Below are 24,793 nucleotides of genomic sequence, written 5' to 3' on the forward strand. Positions count from 1 at the left end.
AAATTACCTACTAAGTTTCCACCTAGTCACTGCTCCAGAGCTTATGCTGAGCTGAGGCAGGCTTTGTGAAGCGTCTATATGGTGCCTTTAACTGTCCGGGGTGGCTATGCAGGCTGTAGGTGAACGTGGCATAGTCTGGTAACAAAAGCCATCCCCGATGATGCTAGTTTGCAAAATCGGTCGGGAAGGAGACAGGCGGCACCTTTATACTGTCCTACACTGCTGACCCATACACACATGCAACTTTCTCAGGGTTCCCATTGCATGGGCCCTGTATGTAAGTTTTGCTTTTATGCAATTTTTTTATGCTGTTTTTACTATGAAAACTCTATTAAATGGTTTACGCTTAGAGTTGACATTTGTTTGTTTTTTATGATGTTTACTGACATCCATTCGTGAGATGAATCATTGCTGAATTGGTGGACTGTTGTTTCCCGATGTTCTACCAAACCGTTGATACAACCTTATAATGTGGGTTGTCACCAGCTGTTAAGCCACTTTCCTTTTTCTGAGTATCCATGATTTTCAGAGCTGTGCCGTGACCCCCATACTTATTGTTGTAGAGATTTGCCTATTTTATTCTTTGTTGAAGACTCGTCTTCTATTTTTAGATTCTGCGTTGATTATATATAGTTTACCTGTTTGTAAACTCTGGACATTGTTCTTCTCTCAGCGGCGGCCAATTTGTTTTCTTGCCGCCGATACACATATGCAAACTTGGTAACAGAAGCCGGGGCCTCAATTTGAATGCACAGCCGGGTGTTGGGCTGCGAGTGGCGCAGATAGCTGCGGCTGTGTCTAAGTAGCCTGGCAGATAGGTGAGTGAGAGCTGGAGGTGAGGGGGAAGACCGTACCTGTCCCCAGGAGCTGAGAGTAAGAGTACTTTGCAGCGAGTGGGAGAGGACGCCAGGTCTCTGTGCGGCGGGTGGTTTCTGGCTGTCTGCTGCAGGAAGCGATGGTCTGATGCTGCAGGGGATAACTGTGGTCCGGGAGACCGTTGCATAGTTTCAAAACACGGGCAGCAGGGGTGTCTCGACTTTAGTGTAAGCCAGTGGCATGGGGCCAATCGGGCAACATGCCCATCCAATCACCACCGCCTGCTATTCTGACTGGACCCGAAGGTCCAGGGCCAATCACTAGCTCAATGACAGAGCTTTGGTCCTGCCTCTGGGACCATTGAGTCCTGTCAGAATAGCAGATTAGATGGGCGTGTTGCTGCTTCCCCGCCTGATTGGCCACATGGTGCTGGCTCACGCTGAAGCAGCTCATCGTGGGACTCCTTCTCATCTTCATCTCATTGGTGAGTATCAGGGCACCTAGACCAGGCGACACGGGGACACATAAGAGGGGAATACATAAGGATAAAATAGAACAGAAGAGAAGCAGGGGAATGGAGGACACCAGACAGAGGACAGAAAAAGCACAAGGGGACATAATAAACAGGAGAGGGACAGTGGCATCACCTCGGTACCAGACACCTATACACACAGTGTCTTGCGAAAGTATTCGGCCCCCTCAAAGTTTACCACACTTTGTCATATTACTGCCACAAAGATGAATCAATTTTTTGGAATTCCACATGAAAGACCAACACAAAGTGGTGTATACATGAGAAGTGGAACAAAAATCATACATGATTCCAAACATTTTTTACAAATAAATAACTGCAAAGTGGTGTGTGCATAATTATTCGGCCCCCTTTGGTCTGAGTGCAGTCAGTTGCCTATAGACATTGCCTGATGAGTGATAATGACTAAATAGAGTGCACCTGTGTGTAATCTAATGTCAGTACAAATACAGCTGCTCTCAGAGGTTGTCTAAGAGAATATTGGGAGCAACAACACCGTGAAGTCCAAAGAACACACCAGACAGGTCAGGGATAAAGTTATTGAGAAATATTTCCAAAGCCTTGAACATCCCACGGAGCACTGTTAAAGCGATCATTCAGAAATGGAAGGAGTATGGCACAACTGTAAACCTACCAGACAAGGCCATCCACCTGAACTCACAGGCCGAACAAAGAGAGCGCTGATCAGAAATGCAGTCAAGAGGCCCATGATGACTCTGGACGAGCTGCAGAGATCTACAGCTCAGGTGGGAGACTCTGTCCATAGGACAACTATTAGTCATGCACTGTACAAAGTTGGCCTTTATGGAAGAGTGGCAAGAAGAAAGCCATTGTTAACAAAAAAGCATAAGAAGTCCTGTTTGCAGTTTGCCACAAGCCATGTGGGGGACACAGCAACCATGTGGAAGAAGGTGCTCTGTTCAGATGAGACCAAAATGGAACTTTTTGGCCAAAATGCAAAACGCTATGTGTGGCGGAAAACTAACACTGCACATCACTCTGAACACACCATCCCCACTGTCAAATATGGTGGTGACAGCATCATGCTCGGGGGGTGCATCTCTTCACCAGGGACAGGGCAGCTGGTCAGAGTTGATGGGAAGATGGATGGAGCCAAATACAGGGCAAACTTGGAAGAAAACCTCTTAGAGACTGCAAAAGACTTGAGACTGGGGCGGAGGTTCACCTTACAGCAGGACAATGACCCTAAACATAAAGCCAGGGCAACAATGGAATGGTTTAAAACAAAACATATCCATGTGTTAGAATGGCCCAGTCAAAGTCCAGATCTAAATCCAATCGAGAATCTGTGGCAAGATCTGAAAACTGCTGTTCACAAACGCTGTCCATCTAATCTGACTGAGCTGGAGCTGTTTTGCAAAGAAGAATGGGCAAGGATTTCAGTCTCTAGATGTGCAAAGCTGGTAGAGACATACCCTAAAAGACTGGCAGCTGTAATTGCAGCAAAAGGTGGTTCTACAAAGTATTGACTCAGGAGGCCGAATAATTACACACACCCCACTTTGCAGTTATTTATTTGTAAAAAATGTTTGGAATGATGTATGATTTTCGATCCACTTCTCACATGTACACCACTTTGTATTGCTCTTTCACGTGGGATTCCAATAAAATTGATGCATGTTTGTGGCAGTAATTTGACAAAATGGGGAAAACTTAAAGGGGGCCGAATACTTTTGCAACCCACTGTATGTGCCCAGTATATGTAGGCAGGGGTATATGTGCCCAGTATATGTAGTCAGGGGTATATGTGCCCAGTATATGTAGCCAGAGGTATATGTCCCAGTATATGTAGCCAGAGGTATATGTGCCCCAGTATATTTAGGCAGGTGTATATGTGCCCAGTATATGTAGTCAGGAGGTATATGTGCCCAGTATATGTAGCCAGGGGTATATGTCCCCAGAATAGGTAGTCAGGTGTGTCCCCAGCATGAGGGGAGCAGCGCAGTGGAAGGAGAGCTGTGAGCAGCGGTGGAAAAGGGGGGCCATCTCCCCCCCCCCCCCCTTCCCTCACCTTAGGGCTCTCCATCCCTCGCTGTCCCCTCCAGAATTAATGTGCGGGCAGCGGGCGGGACTTACCTCTCCTTGTTCCGGTGCCGGATCTGCGTGCCGCTGCTCTGGTCTGGACCAGACCAGTCTAGCGGCAGTGGAGTGCTCGCGCCGGAACGAGGCGAGGTAAGTCCCGCCCGCTGCTTTTGTCACCAACTTTTGGACTCTTTTTCAATTTTAAAATGCTGAAAAGTTATTTTAAATAGAATATGAAAATGATCTCCTAGGAGATAACTCAAGAGAAAACATTAATTGCATATGGGCCCTTGTGTCTAGTGGCCTCCCTCCCTCTCCCATAGCATGTTCCCTGGTTAGTCCAACGCCACTGTTAATGTAAGAAAATCGACAGCAGTCTTTTTTGTTTTTATGTTTACAATGTTTATTGTAAAAAACTATTGGATAAATACAATAAAAATAGTGTTTAAAACACGAGTGGAGATGGCCCTAAGATGAAACCTTGATGAATAGAACAATACATTTAAATTATTAGGATCCACAGTGCTGCTTTCATGCAGTTTGCGCCCTTCAGCGTAGAAATTGTTGTAAATGGCCAACATTTTAACAATTCTTACAGCCATTGTCTTTTTATCTTCTCAGTCAAGTGCGCACTGAGCTGATTGGTCCTCAATATTTTTTTTTTTATGGAGAAAGAAGGCATTCATGCATTGCTTGCAGAAGGAAGAAAGCCACAAGAACTTTCAAAGTCACAGTAATTATAGTAAATTAGATGGGGTGCGTACGGTAAGGGCAGAACTTATATTGGCACACATTGCAGAGTGACTAGACTGTAGTGCATATAGTAGAGTCTTGGTTATCCGGCACTGACAAGAATCGGCTGATGCTGGATAAGTGTTCTTTCACATTTGCCTGAGACTCAATGTTAAAAATCGGTCTAGCATATATGGTACCCCACTCTATATAGATACCATGACCGCTGTATCAAATGTTAAAATACATTCATTGGAAGTAGATTTACCTTGAGGGAGCCGTGGAACCCAGTGTTTATGCACAGCAGAACCCACAAATAACCTAAGAATTTGGCCTTCACCATTGTGAGTATTGATGGTGATTTGTGTTGGTTGGTTGAGAATGCTGGTCAGTGAGTTCCAGGTAACCAGGACTTTACTGTATATAGTATCAGCACTGCAGGCTAAACAAAGCTTGCTCTGCACTCGTGAACCTGTTGTTGAGTAAAGTGTATATATTGAACTGTTGGACATACTGTAACCCCAGTTTTGGGATCTTTACAAAAATATACAACTGCAGCTGTACTTTGTACCATTTTTGTCATCTTATGTTCAAGAAACCTTTTCTTTGTATTATTTATCTGTATTGCTCTCAAGCACTGCTCTGAAACATCTTCTTTGCTTTATTTTAGTGCCATCCTGACACAGACCTCTCAAACCCTCTTCTTCATGCTCAGTTTGTTCGTATCAATGAAGCATATAATGTACTTGGCAAGCTCTCTTCACGCAGGGAATATGACCAGGTGTTAGAGGCAATTCAAAGACACGCCTATGTTTCTCCATATCAGAGAACACCCAAATCTTACAGTCGAAGACAGAGCACAACACATACCTACAGCAAAGAGGAGGAAGCTTATAACTGGTAACAGTAAAAGTGTTATGTACTGCTACCTTTTTCTGAATATCTCATCTTGTGCTTATAATGAATCTATTAATTTTCATATTTAAAGTGAAATATAACCCTGCATTTCAACTTTGCTCTAAAACATTATTTACAGCATATTATACGCAACCAGCATTTTTTTTTTTACTAGACCAGCATTCGAAGGGTTACACACAGAGCTTGAAAGTTCCGTGCAGAGAAATGCTGCCGCAGCCGAACTTTCAGATAATGATGCATTTAAGTAAACACAAGATAACAAGTGAGGAATGTGACACATTCTCTGACTGTGCAGGAGCTGCTGGAGACAGAGAGACACTGAAAGCTTGTCTCCCTGCAAAACAGCAACGAATAAAACCAGTTATTAATAAAATGCAAAGTCAGCTCACAAAGCAAAAAACTGTACTTTTAGAAACCAATAACTTCTAAATGAATAATAATACTTATGCACAAATGCAAATATGATAACTGTATGGCATATAAAAAGTAGGAAAACATGTTTTTATTGAATATTATGTCAGGGTTTTAAACCGCTTTAAGGAATACATGACTTGAGGCAAAGCAAATTAAACTAAGCACAGAGGTATTTTCAGCCAGGAAAAGGCAGGCTTGTTGCTATTCTATCACCTTCCAGTTCCTCCTCTAAAGAGAAAAATTGTTGAGTAACCCCCTAGTCCATGGGGGAGCTCTCTTGGCGTACACTGTAAATAGTTCCAAGGTTGAAGACACAAGTATGCAGCTGTTCATGCGTAAAGTGCCACAATATGACTAGGAAACTGTGAAAAAGATAAGAAGAAAGCAGGCCCGCCTTCAAAAATGTTTGGGTCCCATACTGGGAAAACCTACTGGGCCCCCCCAATGCCAAATCACAATCTGCAGAAAACCATTCTTTAAAGGCCTAAACACACGGGCACCCTTAAGCACACTTTTCATTTTTGATCTGTAAGGCCTGGGGCACACTAGAGCGCTTTTTGAAGCGTTCTTGAAGTTTTAAGCATCGCTGGTGCTTGTAAAAATGTTTCTCTAATGTAAGGCTATGGTGTTGATACCACTAGAGCAATTGGGATTTTGGAATCTCTATTAAGGCGCCGGCCTATACAACGCCACGCCCCACCCAGACAAGTAGAAGCGAGCACCAAAGTCCGCTCTTCTCACAGCCTGTCGTGACATCATAACGGGGAGGACACGTCCAAAAGCTAATCCCCATTCAGTCGGGGCTCACACATAGTGTAATCCACAGCGCCGCATCCCATCCAAACAGACAAAGGCACCGACCAATGAGAGAACACGTGCCAGCGTCCGATCATTCTGCAGCCTGCCATGACATCATAAGGGCCCATAATTATTCATACCCCTGGCAAATGTTAACCTAAAGGGATACTGTAGGGGGGTCAGGGGAAAATGAGTTGAAGTTACCCGGGACTTCTAATGGTCCCCCACAGACATCCTGTGCCCGCGCAGCCACTCACCGATGCTCCGGCCCCGCCTCCGGTTCAATTCTGGAATTCCAGACTTTAAAGTCTGAAAACCACTGCGCCTGCGTTGCAACTACAGATGTCAATCTAAAAACCTTTGCATGATAGTACTATACATTTCCTTTATTTCCTTCTTAATTATTAGATATATAGTTTAATACATAATTTTTTTTATAGCTCATAGACACAGTTTTAAAGGCGCTTTTCTTGTTTTTTATATATTTGTGACATACTGTTTTTAACAGCAGGCTGTGACCGTGGTGGTAGTCCGGCATACCTGTGACTGTCCCATTACCCATACAGTATGCCTAGTCTGAAAAGAGGGATATTTATTTATTTATTTATTAATCAATTCATTAACTATTTATTTGGATATTAATGGTTTGTTTGGGGACTAATACCCTATACTTGAGCTACCATCAATATGTGCTCATTATACATATTTCATTATTATGGGAATGTAATGTGTAGATGCATGCATCTCTATATATTTCTATGCACATACGCGTTGAGATACGTGGATGTGCATTATCATTTGCACAAATTTTCGGAATTGCATTCAAATCTATGCGTCTTGTCAATTACGAGATTTACTAGCTTTTTTTTTTTTTTTTTTTTTTTTTTTTTTTGGAGTGACCATTTATCATAACTATTTGTTTAAATACCCCCTGCAAACCAGTTCATAGCAATTCTACTAACTATATATCAGCTACTTATATTACGCATAGATTGTATCCTCATGTTTTATTGTCATTAATTTTTCTACTTGCAATTTTTGTTTTTTATTTATATATTATATACATATTTATTGACTTATATGTTTCTTATAATGCTGAACTGTAGCACTAAGCGCCTCTCTTGATGGTTGTAGACACTTTATTTGGCCTGAGGAAGAGGGCGAGTTCCCACGAAACGTGTTGCCTGTGCTTTTTTTATTACTAATAAATATCCATTCCTATATGGGTGTGTCATCATTGAGTTAAGCCACCTCATTTATTTATATTTTAATTGCTTTTAATGTATTTTATTCACCTTGGGCGCCTCTTTACCCCTTTTTTTACTGTGTCTCACCCCATCCGTGGGGTGCTCCTACACCTGACCACTGGTGGTCTCCGACACTACCTAGTTTGCCAGTGTGTAAGAGTTTTTTTTTCAAGAGATCGACCTTCGCCAAGTCTCCTGGTACCCCGAGTGGAGTCGGGTTTGTGCATCTCCACCTTCCTCCAGTGGTCGGTTGCCCTTCTGCAACCCGCCTTTGTGAGTATTATTTCAACACCATTTAGTTTATTCATCAATCTCTGTGACGTACTGCACCATCTGGGCTCCCGTTGTCTCTGTGTTTCTTTCTATAGGGTGCACATACTCAACCTTCTTGCCCAAAGCATTATGTTCCCAGCACCATGTTTTACAGTGGGGAAAGTGTTCTTTGGGTTGAAGGCTTCTTCTTTTTTACACCAAATGAAGGCAACATCATTGTGACCAAACAATTAAATTTTTGTTTCACAGAAGACCAGAAGTCTTCTTCTTTGTCCAGATGAGCATATGCAAAGGCCAAGCAAACGTTTGTGTGCCTTATCTGGAGAAGTGGTGTCCTCCTTGTTCTGCATCAGTGGAACCCAGCAGTGTGCAGTGTCTGTTGGATTGTCTGCCTTGAGACATTGCCACCAACAGAGCCCAGATTCACCAGGGTGGCCTTGGTGTGGGGATCCTTGGATTTGTTATCACCTCTCTCACTATCCTCCTGGCCAGCACAGGTGTAACTTTTGGCTTTCAACCATGTCCTCTGAGATTTTCCACTGTGCAGAATATCTTGTATTTTTTAATAATACTTTGCACTGTAACCCCTGGAACTGGAAAACATTTAGAAATGGCCTTTTAACCCTTTCCTGATTTGTGAGCAGCCACAATGCGCAGCCGCAGTTCCTCACTCAGCTTCTTTGTCATAGCCATGACTGTCCACAAACCAACTGCAGAGAGCTGCTGTTTTTCACCTGTTGAGTTGATTAAAACAGCTGTTCCCAATTAATCAGGGTAATTAGGATGTTTTAGAACAGCTTGGACTATTTGGAATGGTATAGAACTTTGGATTTTCCCACAGACTGTGACAGTTTGTGACGATAATGAATAATTTTGGACTGGACACTTTTTGCTCAAATTTAAATAAAAACTGAGAAATTTTTTTCCCCACAATAATGCCTTTTGTACATCGTCTTATTATCTTTTGGGAGACACCTATGTAATTTCCCATCAAAAAAATACTTGCTGGTTGAATAAAAGTAACTAAGTCAAAATTTGCTAGGGCAATGAATAATTATGGGCAGCACTGTACCCACACACACCAGCCAGCTTTGGTGTATTCCACATGCTATGTGATGTGCATGGCCATTTGAAGCTTTCATATTAACATGCATTTCTATCTTCTGCCTTACCACATGACATGATGCATTTTTACAGGTGACACACTCCTCTCCTGTGTTTTTGGGCTGTTTGCATTTTCAAGAGTACCAAGTCACAAGGAGAGAAAACACCTGAGGGACAATACATCCGCATGTGTATTATAAGTGTACAGGAGCTCTCAGATTGAAAAACAGCAAAGCCATCTGTGTACATACTGTATAAAGCACACAAAATGCAAACACACATATACAGGCATACACAGCTAATATCTCTCACTCAATCTCCCTGTCCTGACAAATTTCTTGTAGCATAACTCTGGTTATCGATTGGCAGGAACACTCCAGTTCTCTGCTTCACTGAGACCTGGCTGAATGACAGCATCCCTGAAAAGTGCCTGGTTATGACCTCTTCTGAGCAGATCGTGTCCACACCTGGGAAAAAGTGGGGAGGAGGCATATGCTTCTATATGAGCGCTGCCAGGTGCACCAATGTTTCCATCCTCGACAAGGTCTGCACTCCTGATGTCGAGCTCCTAACCATCAAATGCATGCCACTGTACTCACCCAGGGAGATCTACTCCTTTGTTCTCTTGGTTTACATCCCTCCCGACACATATAGCAAGCTTGCCCTGCAAATCCTCAGTGACTGCATCTCATGGTGGGAGAATACATTTCTGGAGGCCCTCTTCATCATCCTTATCAACTTTAACAGCGCTAACCTGAGGCGGGAACTCCCTCCCTACAAACAGCACGTTTCTTGCCCCACTAGGAATCGTATAGCACCCTGGACCACTGCTACACAGTCCACAAGAATGCATACAAAGCCTCTCAAGTTGCTGCCCTGGGGAACTCTGACCACTGCCTAATCCACCTTATTCCTACCTACAAATGGCATCTGGAAACCACGAAGCCCGCCATTAGGTCGGTCAAAAAGTGGACAGAGGAAGCTGAGATGGAGCTACAGGCTTGTTTTGACTGCACGGACTGGACAGCCCTAGAGGCACCCACCCTGGAGGAATGGACAGAGAACGTCACCTCCTACATCAGTTTCAGTGAGGATTTGGGTATACCGACCAAGACCTTCAAGGTCTTTCCGAACAACAAGCCCTGGTTCAATAGCAGGCTGCACAAGCTCCGGAAACTCAATGAGGAGGCTCGCAAGTCTGGCTGCACAGAGGAGTTCAGAGAGGCCAGGAATGTAATGAAGCGAGAACTGAGATACGCTAAAAGGGCTTACTCCAAAAAGCTGCATCACAGCCTCCAGTACAACAACTCGCGAGATGTGTGGCAGGGCCTGAGGGCAGCTATGAACTTCAAATCCTCCCCCCAGCAAGTGGCCCCTAGCTTTCATCTGGCCGAGGAGCGCAATGATTTCTACTGCAGATTTGAAAAGCAGTCTGATCAACTTGGAGTTGGGGCGACTACAGGGCTACAGATCAGGACTATAGTGGCCTCCCCCCAAGCATTCCTCCCTGAGAGCCATGGTGCCCCCACCCTATTTTCAGTCCAGGAGGCGGAAGTACTACGTTTTCTCCGCTTGGCCAACCCCAGCAAAGCCTCAGGCCCGGATGGTGTGTCATTGAACTGCTTGAGGAATTACGTGGACCAGCTGGCTCCCATCTTAACCTCCATATTCAACAGGTCCCTAACTGAAGGTCAAGTCCCCTCATGCTTTAAGAGGTCCACGATTATCCCAGTCCCCAAAAAGCCGGGAAACACAGATCACAATAATTTTAGACCAGTAGCTCTAACCTCAACCATCATGAAGGTCTTTGAACGCCTGATCCTGGCCCTCCTGAAGCAGTCCACAGAATACCAGAAGTCCTTGATCCTCATCAATTTACATACAGGGCAAACCGGTCAGTCGAGGACACCATTAACGTGAGCCTAGCATACATCACGGAACACCTAGACAGGCCTGACTATTACGCTAGGATCCTGTTCTTGGACTTTAGTTCCACCTTTAATACCATCTGTCCAGACATCCTGCTTGACAATCTCGTGCAATTAGGAGTTGACATCTCCATCTGCAGGTGGGTCAAGGACTTCCTCTAAAACAGAACAGAGGGTGAAGCTCGGCAACTGCTTCTCCAGCGAGAGAAACACCAACATGGGAGCTCCGCAAGGGTGTGTACTGTCCCCGCTCCTGTTCTCCCTGTACACCAACAACTGTACCTCAACCTCTGACTCTGTTAAGTTATCAAATTTGCGCATGACACAACAATCATCGGCCTTATCAGCAGCAATGGAGAGCTTGACTACCGTAGCGAAATTGAGAGGATCTGCAACTGGTGCAGGGGAAATAACCTCTTCCTCAACACAGCATAGACTGTAGAACTGATCGTAGACTTCAGGAGACACAGTCCTAATTGGGGAGACCGCAGTCTCCAGAGTGCCGAGTGCTCGGTTCCTGGGCACAACTCTTACAAACAATCTTAGATGGGGGAGTGTTATAATTCACCTTTTTGCTTCGACACCAGCAACTTCTTAGAGTTGCACCTCACAGACTGAGATAACTTGACTCTCACACAGCAAGCATTATTGGAGATAGACCGTTCTCAGTCGTCTTCAATGTACAAGTTGTTTATTAAGGAAACAGATGTACAGATACAGTTCGTCACATCTTAGCCAAGCAGATTCTCATGTTGCGTTGCAGCTTCTTGATTACCTTCCTAGTGACAGTAATCAGGTGATCTCCTGTCTATACTATGTTACATCCTCTAGACTACCTATGTACAGCATACATCATATCAGAACAGAAATGGATTATATAAAGGTTTAAGCCAGCAGGGACAGGTAGCAAGACAGAAAGAGTGCTACTCCATACTCCGGCTGTGGGTTTTATATAAACCAGAAAGAGTTAAATGTAACCCCATCTGAGCCATCTATGATTGGTTCAGATCCCTTGTAATGTCAGGACACACACCTACTCGATTAATATTCTATAAGATATTATGCCCTAGTTGCAGGAATGTTATGTTTTATAAATATGGCCCATGTTGATTGTTCCCGCAGTCCATTTGTCTGGGGCAGTGTAGGCCTAAGACCTTGGATTAGGAACATCTTCTCAGTATCTGCTTGTATCATCTGCTTCAAGCAGACACTGAGATGCTTCTGCCTGAATCTTTGAAACCTCTATTTAAAGGTATACTCTGCGAACAAGGCCCAGGGCGGAGCTTCTGAACACGCACGCTTAGCAGATCACCTCACAGACGGAAGCAGCCGGCGCCACAGCGGGGAAGCCTGGAAGGCGGTATGCGGCTATGTAAGATGTGCCTTATTGTTTTTACTATCCGGTACGCATATATGTTTGTGGGCTTTTTATTATATTAAAGAAAATTTTACGCTATGAGGAGGCGGATGTCCTTATGTTTTATAGATTAAGCCGTTGGTGGTTATTGATGTGCCTGTTTTCAAGTATACTTCTGGTGAGCAGGGAAACGAAGGGGGGAGTGTGACCCCCAACCTGCATGTGGTGATAGAATTCCCTTGCACAGTGTGTTTGATTACACAGGGTGTACTTGTGCAAAAAGGATCATACGCTATGCGCCTATTTCTCTCTCCCATTTAGGTATATGAACAGGTGACAGCGATGAAAGGAAAACACTGGATGATCTGCTGTACTTGGGATTTTATTGTTCTAAGGGGAACTGTCAGGTTTCACTTATTGGCAGCTAGCTGCATACAGATTGACTGTCCAGAAAGGGTGGTGAGTGCTGTATCCATTTGAATTATTACTTAAATTATAACAGGGAGAACACTATCAAAATTCAAAAGAAGGCACAGCAGAGGTTATTCTTTTTGCGACACCTGAAAAAATTTGGTATCCCAAAGAAGCTGCTCATCAGCTTCTACACTGCCACTGTAGAATCCATCTTCTGCTCCTCCATCATCATCTGGTATGCAGGGGCAATGGCTAGTGACAAATACAAACTCCAGAGAATAATTCATGCTGCTGAAAAGACCATAGGTTCGCCCTTGCCACCTCTTGATCTCCTCCACACCGCCAGACTAGGGAAGAGGGCCAAAGGGATCTCTCTTGATCCCTACCATCCAGGAAATCGTTTCTTTGAGCTCCTCCCGTTGGGTCTCTGGTTCAGAGCAATTGCCTCCAGGACCACCAGGCACAAGTGCACTTTCTTTCCCCAAGCAGTACTCCTACTTCCGCGCTAAACTCCTGCCAGGCCACAACACTCTAGCCCTTGGGAAGAAAATCCGCAACCGGCACCTGGTCTGTATCTGCTGCCCACTCTGAACCATGAACTGTATCACGTAACTGTTGCCCACCCTGAACTTTGAGTCATGGACTGTATCTGTTACCCACCCTGGACCATGAACTCATACGCAGACCTCTCCCAACACCCTAAATTGACTCATGGATCTGTATAATGTATGTCTTGCATTGTATATTGTACGGTATTGTATCTATTGTTTGTACCATGTATATTCTCATTTACTCTCATGTCGATTATGCCTTGTCTTGTCCTGTCTCTGCCAATGCCATGTGCACCACATATAATTTCGAGTACGTTATCTGGCGTACTTGGCAAAATAAAGATGATTCTGATTCTGATCAGCTTGGTTCAGCACTGTAAACAGACAGCAAGGAGATCAGGTTACAGCTCTCTCTTCTCTGGTTTGCTTGTTCCCCATGTCAATATCTTCACAATAGTAGAATCACATTTACAAATGTTACAGATTGCCTAGCAAGCTTATGGTGAACCAGCACTCCTAGGAGTGTGTAAAGGGCTGAAAGAGACCAAAAAGCCTCCTTACTAAGATAAACTTATGTATAAATGTGAACAGGAGTTACAAGCCGATTGCTTACCCTCTTAACAGTCAGCACTGTGCACTGCACTGCATGTGGGGAAGGGTGGAGACTGAAGTGAATAATGATGAGAAGATGCTCTTACAAGGAGGGAGTCAAGAGGTCTGTGTGACAGATGAAAAGCTGGTGCTGCTTGTAAGAATCTATATGTTGGTTGCTATTGGCAACAACACTACGCCTTCGTTCGGCACCATATCACAGGAAGTGTCATAACTTGACTCTCATCACAGCATACAGCATAAGAGATAGGACTTCATGGATGTCGTCAAGGTTCAAGACTTAATTTGTAAAACAAATATACAGATATGTTCAGTAGCAATATCTAACCTCGGCAAAGCAAACCGTCTGTAGAATCTTATGAGTTCCTTGCATCACTTGATCTATCCCTAATAGATAGATCAGGCCTCTCATAGTTACATCTATGCTAGGCATATATATACAGCATACAGATCATGTAGAATGAAAGTAGGGAAAGGAGTGAATAAAGTCCTCAGTCAGCAGTAGCCCCCTCGGGAGCCCACGTTGGCTCTTATACTGACTTCTAAAGAGTTAAATGTGACATCATATGAGCAGGGACGGATCGATAACTCATCGCCTGCTATTGGCTGATAAGAACCCGTGACATCCATGTTCCAGTGACCTGTCCCTTAATCTGAGAAGAACCGTTGTTTACCTTTAGGAAATATGAAAACACTCGATGTTTACAGAAAAAGACTGCCTCTATGTCTGCACATCAAAGGACAGATAAAACCCTCTGGCCTTGTATAAGCAGAAACACACTGTCCTGCAGTGATTCTAGAAATCCTCCTTAAAGGGAGAGGGAGGCTCTGCAAATCAAGTCTTTTACCTAAACTCACGTAAAGTAACTGAGGCCTACGAATTCAAGCATGTAATACTCAAATTCTAACAGCTCCCCTGAAAAGACTTGATCTTCAGATCCCTTCTTTTAGTTCAGACAGTATTCATGATTCTTTTCTTTGTTTCACTTTTCGATGCTCGTGCTCACACACTTTCTCTGCTCTAGGTGTTATCCCTAGGAAAGAGAGCAAGACCTCTTGGCCTCCTTTTTAACCAGGCTCTCTAGGGATGCCCTACTTCTAGGTCCCTATTGACCAAACTTTCCACATTTGCGTCACATGCGTATCCCTTACAAACTTGCATGTTCATGGAAAAGTGAAACTTGTTTGTCTGTTAAGCAACGGAGCAGTGCCAGGTGTCTTCTAAAAAAGCGCCTTTAAACAATCAGCTCCATCCTCATAGGTACTGCTGAAAGCTAGACACCTAACCTTGCATATCGCTTAGTTTGGAAATATTGGCTTATGAGATTATCTGACACCAATCTCTTAACCATTTTGATTTGTTTGCGTAATTTCACACACAAACTCACCTGTGTAATGATGCCTATGATTGTCATCCCCATCATGACGATGAAAGAAGTTTTGAACTGCAGAGGCCCAGTCCGGGTATCCCTGGAAACCTTTTTCACCAGGTCAGACTGGAACTCACCTGATTATATTTGTGTTCTACCTCGTTAAGATCACCTGGATCATTGTGAAAATTTTAAGATCCCCTTGATCATGGCGAAATATCACCTCTAGTTTAGTGTTCTGTTTGTTTAACCGTTGTAACAAAGTGTGGTCTTGTGTTAAAACCTGTACCCATTTATCTCATGGCGTTTTATCTCTCAGGATGGGCACTTCCTGTGGAGCTTTGAACTTTAGAGTTCTCTTAACAATTTGAGGAATAACGTAGTCAAACCTTGACTACTGGATCCGTATGGGATCTCCGCTCACACAATAAGTTCTCCTTGGAAGATCAACCTTGTCGGAACAATTATGAAAATGTACTGATAAACATTAGACTTTCATATATTTTTAATTCATTACACTACAACTGAAGTAGTTCAAGCCTTTTATTGTTTTAATATTGATGATTTTGGCATACAGCTCATGAAAACTCAAAATTCCTATCTCAAAAAATGAGCATATTTTATCCGACCAATAAAAGAAAAGTGTTTTTAAAACAAAAAAAGTCAGCCTTCAACTAATTATGTTCAGTTATGCATGTAATACTTGGTCGGGAATCCTTTTGCAGAAATGGCTGCTTCAATGCGGCGTGGCATGGAGACAATCAGCCTGTGGCACTGCTCAGGTGTTATGGAGGCCCAGGATGCTTCAATAGCAGCCTTAAGCTCATCCAGAGTGTTGGGTCTTGCATCTCTCAACTTTCTCTTCACAATATCCCACAGATTCTCTATGGGGTTCAGGTCAGGAGAGTTGGCAGGCCAATTGAGCACAGTAATACCATGGTCAGTAAACCATTTACCAGTGGTTTTGGCACTGTGAACAGGTGCCAGGTTGTGCTGAAAAATAAAATCTTCATCTCCATAAAGCTTTTCAGCAGATGGAAGTATGAACCCACTTTTGAACCAGAAACAGCGGCAGAGGCGCCTGACCTGGGCTACAGAGAAGCAGCACTGGACTGTTGCTCAGTGGTCCAAAGTACTTTTTTCGGATGAAAGCAACTTTTACATGTCATTCGGAAATCAAGGTGCCAGAGTCTGGAGGAGGACTGGGGAGAGGGAAATGCCAAAATGCCTAAAGTCCAGTGTCAAGTACCCACAGTCAGTGATGGTCTGGGGTGCCATGTCAGCTGCTGGTGTTGGTCCACTGTGTTTTATCAAGGGCAGGGTCAATGCAGCTAGCTATCAGGAGATTTTGGAGCACTTCATGCTTCCATCTGCTGAAAAGCTTTATGGAGATGAAGATTTCATTTTTCAGCACGACCTGGCACCTGCTCACAGTGCCAAAACCACTGGTAAATGGTTTACTGACCATGGTATTACTCTGCTCAATTGGCCTGCCAACTCTCCTGACCTGAACCCCATAGAGAATCTGTGGGATATTGTGAAGAGAAAGTTGAGAGACGCAAGACCCAACACTCTGGATGAGCTTAAGGCCGCTATCGAAGCATCCTGGGCCTCCATAACACCTGAGCAGTGCCACAGGCTGATTGCCTCCATGCCACGCCGCATTGAAGCAGTCATTTCTGCAAAAGGATTCCCGACCAAGTATTGAGTGCATAACTGAACATAATTATTTGAAAGTTGACTTTTTTTTTTTTAAACACTTTTCTTTTATTGGTCGGATGAAATATGCTAATTTTTTGATATAGGAATTTTGAGTTTTCATGAGCTGTATGCCAAAATCATCAATATTAAAACAATAAAAGGCTTGAACTACTTCAGTTGTGTGTAATGAATCTAAAATATATGAAAGTCTAATGTTTATCAGTACATTACAGAAAATAATGAACTTTATCACAATATGCTAATTTTTTGAGAAGATCCTGTATATCCCCCTGTGCTCCTGCTATACGTAAGAGTCTTAGCAAAGATGATTTTGGTCTTAACACTTTGTCATCTGAAAGCATTGGAACTGACACTAGTGTTTCCACGTTAGAAAACAGTGGTGCATATGACCGGGAATTATCACCTAATATGAGAACGTCTTGTGTGGTGTGTGACTGAGGGAAAACCACACGTTGGTTAAATGCAGGCAGGGCAGGAGACAAGAAAAACAAAGGGTCAGTTAAATTATGTGTCTCCTCTTGATCAAGTAGCTAACTGATAATTTGTTGTTTTACAGCAGGCAGCTGCCTTCGTTCACTTAAAGGAAGAGACTTACGGGCTACTGAAGTTCTCTTTCTTGGTGCTGTGGGAGGTACATCATAGGGAAGATAACGAGAGAAGTCTGAAATTAAATCTTTATCTCCCTTAAAAAGCTTCACAACTTGTGCATATACCAAATGAACACTAGGAAATTAAACACAATTATGCCCCAAAGTCATAGCTATGTTTTTGCCTCAGCACATTCAATTAAGTAAGTGTGCAGAATATTTTCAAAAGTTTCATAAACATGTGTGTTATTTTTAAACTTATACTTAGACTACCTCCAGCCAAAAAAGGTCTGAATGACAATACATATTGTCACAGGGCCCCTAGTGGCGGACCGCAAAATGCCTTCCAATTGGTTTCAGCACACAGACCATGCAAGCTGTGGTCGCAATCGGTGCGCAGAAACCGCTGGAATTTTGGCAGCAGACCAACTAGAAGGGAGCCTGTGAGTTACGGTATATACAAATTACACACTATTTCAGGGTACAACTGCCACCATCTCTGTTACCATGGGACAGAGGAACCCACTGACTGGCTGAGTCTAGACCTGCAAATAAAAATTGTTAAACGCACTCTATTCTGTCTAGCTAGCAACAATAGTAGCGACTCTTCAGAAGTCAGGGTTCAGTTTGTGCGGCTGAATAGCAGGGTAGCTGAATAAACAAATGACGTTAGCGTCGTTTAATAAAACACAATATAAATAATTAATATATAAAGAAAATAATTAAAATCAACAATTATAGAAACATTAATAGCCAGTATGAAAATAAAAAGGGAGAAAATACTTAGAGTTCGTGGAAATATGTCCTTCTGGGAAAACTCATAAAGTTCTTGGTTTCAGTTCAGTTCAGTTCAGTAGCAAAGTCCAAACAAGCCAGATGCCAGCATGTCCTCAAGCTGGCAAGGATGTAATCAGGATGATGTTTCAAAATGGAGGACATGGATTTTGGGTCCTCTGCCATTCTTATACCCCTGATCCAGTAGGAGGGAGTGAGTCCTCCCCCTTCTCCTGGGGACCAAAAGTCATATCTAACCATATATGGGCTCTATCTCACAGAACCGTACAGGTCAGGGCAGATTTACTAACATTTTCAGGTCCGTCCCGATTTACCCAGCACCCTGATACCAAACATTAGGGGTAGGACCCCTGTGGTATCATCAGGGCACTTCCGAACTGCCTAACTGGCAGCCTTTTCCTCAGAATGTTCTGAAACTTTCTCAGTACCAGCGCCAGGCAAAGCCCAGCATGCTCTGTGAGTTTGGAGGACCTGCCAGCCTGGCAACACAGGAAATATGACAAAAATAGCAGTTTATGGATTATTATATACATCTAGGAGTTACAGCGGGTCAGTTCTAGGTGAAGAGCTCTTTGAAGCTAGGACAGCGGGCTACGTGTCGGCTTCCCTGCTGTGATCGGGGCCGGGGAGTCTCACCCTCTCTCCTCTAAATTGGTTCTGTCAGGCTACTTATCTGACTTTATCTGATGGATGGGCCCTTAGCACAGCTGGGGGCCTGGGACACTCTGCTGAAGGCTTCCTGCCATTTGGTAAAAAGGAAAAAAACTGTCTTTTAAAAGAAGGAATGTCATTCTGTTCGCTGCAATGACTGGGCAAATCTAAACAAGAAGTGATCAGAAAATTGACTGCACGAATCCTCCCGATTCGCCTGCGTTTCTCATGGCTGTTCCGTGACACATATGTAGTCTAGGCACTGTGTACAGTTAGATGAACTTATAAATTTTACATCTGGTACATCATATTTGATAGAACAAACTCACATTTATATCTGTATGTTGCACTTCCTTATTCCTCCTGAAGCTGAAAGCATTGTGCCCTCCTCTTCAGCCTGGTTAACTCCCCTGCCCCTCCCTCCCCTGCTCTATGCCTGCCTGGATCAAATTACTTATCTTTTCACAAACTGTAGCACAGAGAAAAGACAGGGAATCTGCAGGAGCCTATCTTATCATGTCTGTTTGCTATCATTCTTATTTCAGATGTCTATCTGTTTGCCTAGATTAGATCACATGGACATGAGGGGTGGAGTTATGACATCAATCTCCCAGCATCCCTTGCACCTATAGTTTGGAAAGAAAAAACTCCCCCAATTTCACACTGGGGGCAGGGATTTCAAGATTATATGTGGAATACAGACCTTGGGCTTGAGAAAATCACACTTTATCACGGGTGATTTTATATATCTTGGCAACTTATTAAGTTTAAAGCAAACTGTAATTTATAATGTAGGCACTCTTTAACTCTCCATAGAAATTCTATAGCATCAAATAGCTTAATAACTCTTACAAGAGAATCAGTATTGTCAACATGGGGGCCAGCAATGGGCGTTGCCCCTTCTTCCGTCAGTGATTGAGAACAACAAGATAAGTCTCCATCTTGGATTCTGGAAACTTCCTCTTTTGAAACCACACCCAAACTCTCAGACGCCATTTTCCAAACACAGACACACACAAACACACTGTCAGGCCTCACAACACACAAATTAAACTTGTCTTTTTCCTCTTTCAGAAAAATAAAACTGACAGTTTAAAAAACAGACATGTGAATTACAAATATTAAACTAACACGGGTACCCGTAAAAACATCAAATGTATATCTTTTCTTCTATTAAAAAAACAAAAGCAGTTACTCACTGCCTCTATCAGCTGTCTTGAAATCAAAACACTCACTTTAGTTTCACAATACAGCTCACAGACAGATCACAACAGAATTTGTATAAACTACAGCACGTGCTAAAAAACCAATGAACAGCAAATCTGAAGGTTAATCTTTAGCTCAAATACAAAAGAACTTTTCCTGAGGACGTTTTGAACCCCAAAAGGCTACTAACTTGTTTGAGTCCGGATTACTACCAATATCTGCACAGAAGCTCTTTAGCCACCTGTTTCTGACTTTGGGTCCATAAGCTTACACTTTACAACTATCAGTTTTGCGAGCTTAGCTCCATCACCTTAGATAGAAGTTAAAGCTCTCATGACTTTAGCAGCCAGTATGAATCGGCCGCCATTCGCGTGTTCAAACGCTCCCCCAGACAACTATCAGTTTTAGCGACCTTCGCTCCAGCCCTCCTAGATAGAAGTCACACTCCAAACAGGCAATCTCTCTCCTCCGCGCATACAGACCTACTGTTCACAAGTCTTTAATACCATTTTCCTATCCGTAATATTTAAATTACCACAAGGCCTAGATCTCAGGGTGTGGTTCTTTTTTATAGAAAGCTGCTACAAGCACACTCTCATTTTTGCTAAGAAAAAGTCCAACGGAACCTACCTTTGGTGGCTCAGAATTTCAACGAGCTTCGGTAAGCAATTCTTATCTTACCTATTTTTGGGGCCCCTTTAAGCTTGGAGATTCTAGAACCGCCAAGGCGTGGTCCATTGAATTGCGGGCTTCCACTCGGCAATGATTTCTATAAATATGGCTGGATAGTGTAATGGTTAATGGCTCTGCCTCTGACACAGGAGACCTGGATTCAAATCTCGGCTCTGCCTGTTCAGTAAGCTAGCACCTATTCAGTAAGGAGTTCATTGGGCAAGTCTCCTTAACACTGCTACTGCCTACTGAGTGCGCTCTAGTGGCTGCCTCGCAAGCGCTTTGAGTCCAACAGGAGAAAGGCGCTATACAAATACTGCAATTATTATTATAAATCAACGTCTGGGCGCCATCTGATAACGAGAGAAATATCTCAAGGATGTAGGCCTCGGGTCTCACCTGCAACCAAAACAGATTATGCATGCATAATTAAGAGTCTCGCACCAAACGGGCCCGAAACATGTCAGCTTTCATGTAATGCTGGATACGTCCTGAATAAAAGTTGATAACCAAGTGCGGAATTTACTTGTTTTCTTCTGATTGACGTTTGGAATTCCGTTCCAGGTTGCAGCACTGTCCTTCACCTGGGGTGAGCGGTATTTTACTGTTCTTTTTGCATGATTTTACAAACTCGCTTTCATGTAGGGGAGGGCACAATGCTAAGGTGAACTTGAAAAGCATCATTAAGGGGAGCAAGATGGCGGTTACTATAGAGATTTTGATTTGATTCTTTACTACTCACTTAGGTATGACAGATGTCGCTTGTTTACCTGAAACTAATTTTACAAAGGACAAAGACTAAATATAAGTGTTGTCCTTTTCTTTTAACCAGCGGTATGTTTTAAAGAGCAATTGTAGTGAAAATAACATAATGAATAAAAATGCTTATTTACAATATTCATTTAGGCTTTGTTCACATCTAAAATCGAAATCGCTGATGCCACTGAGTTTCGATTTTTTTGTGTGTGTTTTTCCCCCCTCCCGACGAGCCACTGGCGGTATGATTTTGTCTTAAGCGCTTTTTCAAAGCTCTTTTGCAGAGCGATTTGTTTTTTCACTTCCTGACGCAAGTCAGGAAGTGCATTCTTTGACCCGGAAAAGAGTAAATGCAATGTACTTATTCTTAAAAGTCGAATGCAATCGCCGGATAATCGCCGGATAAAGCAATTTGTGAGCATTTTGCATTTTTCTTATACCTTCCATTGTAGCAAAATTGCCCTGAAAATGGTACATGCAGTACATTGCTGAGCGGAAAGCGGACCAGTCGTGCTGACATGAACATAAGGATTCATTGTACTAGCGATTTCAAGGCATTTTTAAATATCGCCGGCGCTAAAAAAAAAAAAATGCAAAATGCTCTAGGTGTGAACAAGTCCTCATTGTTTGCCCATTGTAAAATCTTTCCTCACCCCTATTTACATTCTCAAAATTATCACTGGTGGTGACATCTTTAGTTCTGCCAGGTGATCTGTATGGAATGTTCATTACTGAGAGTTGTATGCACATATGGAGCTATTGCTTGCTTGGCGGTCGGGAAGAAACATTATTTCCTACAATGCAACAGGGTTCACAGAAAGCGAACTGTCAGGGCCATGATCATGACATCACACTGTAGAAGGGGTTTCACCACAATATCAGCCATACATACCCCCTTCTCCCTGAGGATCTGGTCAAGAAAGGGTAAGGATTTCTTGTGGGAAAGCGGATGTTGGTTACTGATTGGGCTGAAGTTCAATCCTTGGTTAAAATTCCTCTTTTAATGTCTGTATGTGTGTTCATTGTATATTCCAGCTTTCTCTTTCTATGCTCTCAATCATTTTTCTGTGCTTGTTGCTCACTCTGTTCTACCTCTTATCTGCAAGATGTCTTGATACCTTTAAATTCCTTTTCTCTTTGATATAGACCCATATAGGGGCATACAGAGGAATGCAGTGTTTTTGTAATTAGAACCCAGACAGACAAGTTTGTAACAGTTAAACAATCTAATCTTTATAAATGTTCCTTCTCTCTAAGCTTCCTTTTCTTATTTAAACTTTATTTTTCTTGAACAGAGTATTATGAATTGTTTTGTCATTGACTTGGCTGCTTTCTTTTCTGTTATTACACACAGGTCTCGTGCAGATGATGACAGCAGTTATTGGTCACAATTTTCTCCAAGAAGAGATTGGCATGAAAAGAAGCATCAGAAGCACAATAAAGTTATTGTTTGGGGGTGCATTATTTTGGCTTTTTCAAGCATCTGTATGCACATTTCTCTTTTTCAGTAAGTATACATTATATTAAACATGTTTTAAAAACAATAATCATTACCATTTAACAATGTATCTGTATTATTCATGTAATGTACAGTAATCAAAGGATTGAAAAAAAATATAATGTAACTTTTTTTTTAAGGTGTTCTAAAAACTTAAAGTAAACCTGCGAGGAAAAAACCTTTAATAAATACTTCTCTAAGTAGTGGAAAGACTCTAGATGGGCCAAAGACTTCCCGAACTCTCCTGAAGCCTACCACTGCTAACCAGGACTCCCTTCTTTTTCATGGTTGCATTTCCATCTGAGTACAAGCCTCTCTTATGGCCTACACATAACCAGTATAACAAAGGGAAAAGTCATGCACAAACAGGTTTGTTCTGCACGGACCTTACCACTGGTGCTCGGATACCCCAATCGCGGATTCAAGTAAATCTGATCACGGCAGTATCGAAATCCGGATACGCCGTGATCGTGATCCGGACTTTATGCCCAATTCTAAATTCGACTCGGATTTTAGCTGCAATTGCCAGTAAAATCTGTGATCACGGAATTGACTTTAACGTTAATAGCAAAGCCCCCATACATGCTACATCCACCAAAATTGCATAGATCATATAGGTGAGAAGTGGCTACAACTTGAAAAAAAATTCAAAAATAACTTTTATTATTTGAGAAAATCGATTTTAAAATTAGATTAAAAAAACTATCATTTTAAACGCGGTTATTAATAATAGTAATAACCAGTTTTAAACACGGAAATACACTTTAAGCAATCAGAGTCCCTAGCAAACTACAACCATGCAGGCAGGTGATGAGTCCCAATGGCACCTGGCGGTGGTACCACTGGAGGAGTGTAACGATCGGTGTCAGCAAGAACATATTTTCTGATTATTGGTGATCTGCAGCATCACCAATAATACAGATGTTATACCTGATTATGTGGTGATCTGCAGAATCACCAATAATGCAAGTATAGCAAGGCACAGGACACCCAGCTGTGAGATAAGTGTTTGGTGCAACAGTAAATAAAGTTAGAAATACCCACTATCCCAGAGGAGCTGGTAGAGGGAGGTATCTCTATAGAACACTGGAATCAGTACTCCAGCAGGCTGGAGACACGGATGAATTTAGTGATCGGTTCACCCGAGGAGCGGATGAAGCACAGTAGGACAATGTATACTGATCACCCGTGGAGCGGGTGATTCAGACTGTACTGCAGCAGATGATCACCTGAGGGGCAGAAGATCAAACTGTACTGCAGCCTCTGATCACCTGAGGAGCAGGTGATGAGGACTGTACCGTAGAGGTTAGTCACCTGAGGAGCAGGTGATTAAGACTGTACTGCAGCTATTAACCTGAGGAGCAGGTGATTCAGACTGTACTGCAGCTATCAACCTGAGGAGCAGGTGATTCAGACTGTACTGCAGCTATCAACCTGAGGAGCAGGTGATTCAGACTATACAGACTATACTGCAGCTATCAACCTGAGGAGCAGGTGATTCAGACTGTACTGCAGCTATCAACCTGAGGAGCAGGTGATTAAGACTGTACTGCAGCTATCAACCTGAGGAGCAGGTGATTACTAAACTGAGAATCCCTCACCAGAACTAAGCTCACTGGTGAGGGCAGAAGAGTCAGACAAGCAGGTTCGGCAACACACGGACAGATACGGTACAAAGACAGAAGACTGAATCAGAGTGAGGTATAAGCTGAGTCGGCAACTAAATCAGATAGGCAGAAGCACCGAATCAGTAAGCAGAAGAGTAGTCAAGGCTAGCAGAAGGTCATAACAAATAAT

General features: G+C 42.9%; 1 protein-coding gene across 2 annotated transcripts in view; it reads left to right on the top strand.

Annotated features, from left to right (window-relative positions):
- DNAJC4 (DnaJ heat shock protein family (Hsp40) member C4) overlaps positions 1–24,793 on the top strand; it is a 223,041-nt gene that overhangs the window by 139,902 nt on the left and 58,346 nt on the right. For both annotated transcript variants that reach the window (XM_068259430.1, XM_068259431.1), the window contains exons 4-5: positions 4,794–5,023; positions 22,853–23,005. In XM_068259430.1, the coding sequence (XP_068115531.1) occupies positions 4,794–5,023; positions 22,853–23,005 (383 nt within the window). The remainder of the gene's footprint in view (positions 1–4,793; positions 5,024–22,852; positions 23,006–24,793) is intronic.

The sequence above is a fragment of the Hyperolius riggenbachi genome, chromosome 11 (genome assembly GCF_040937935.1).
Source record: "Hyperolius riggenbachi isolate aHypRig1 chromosome 11, aHypRig1.pri, whole genome shotgun sequence".
In the NCBI taxonomy this organism is placed as follows: Eukaryota; Metazoa; Chordata; class Amphibia; order Anura; family Hyperoliidae; genus Hyperolius; species Hyperolius riggenbachi.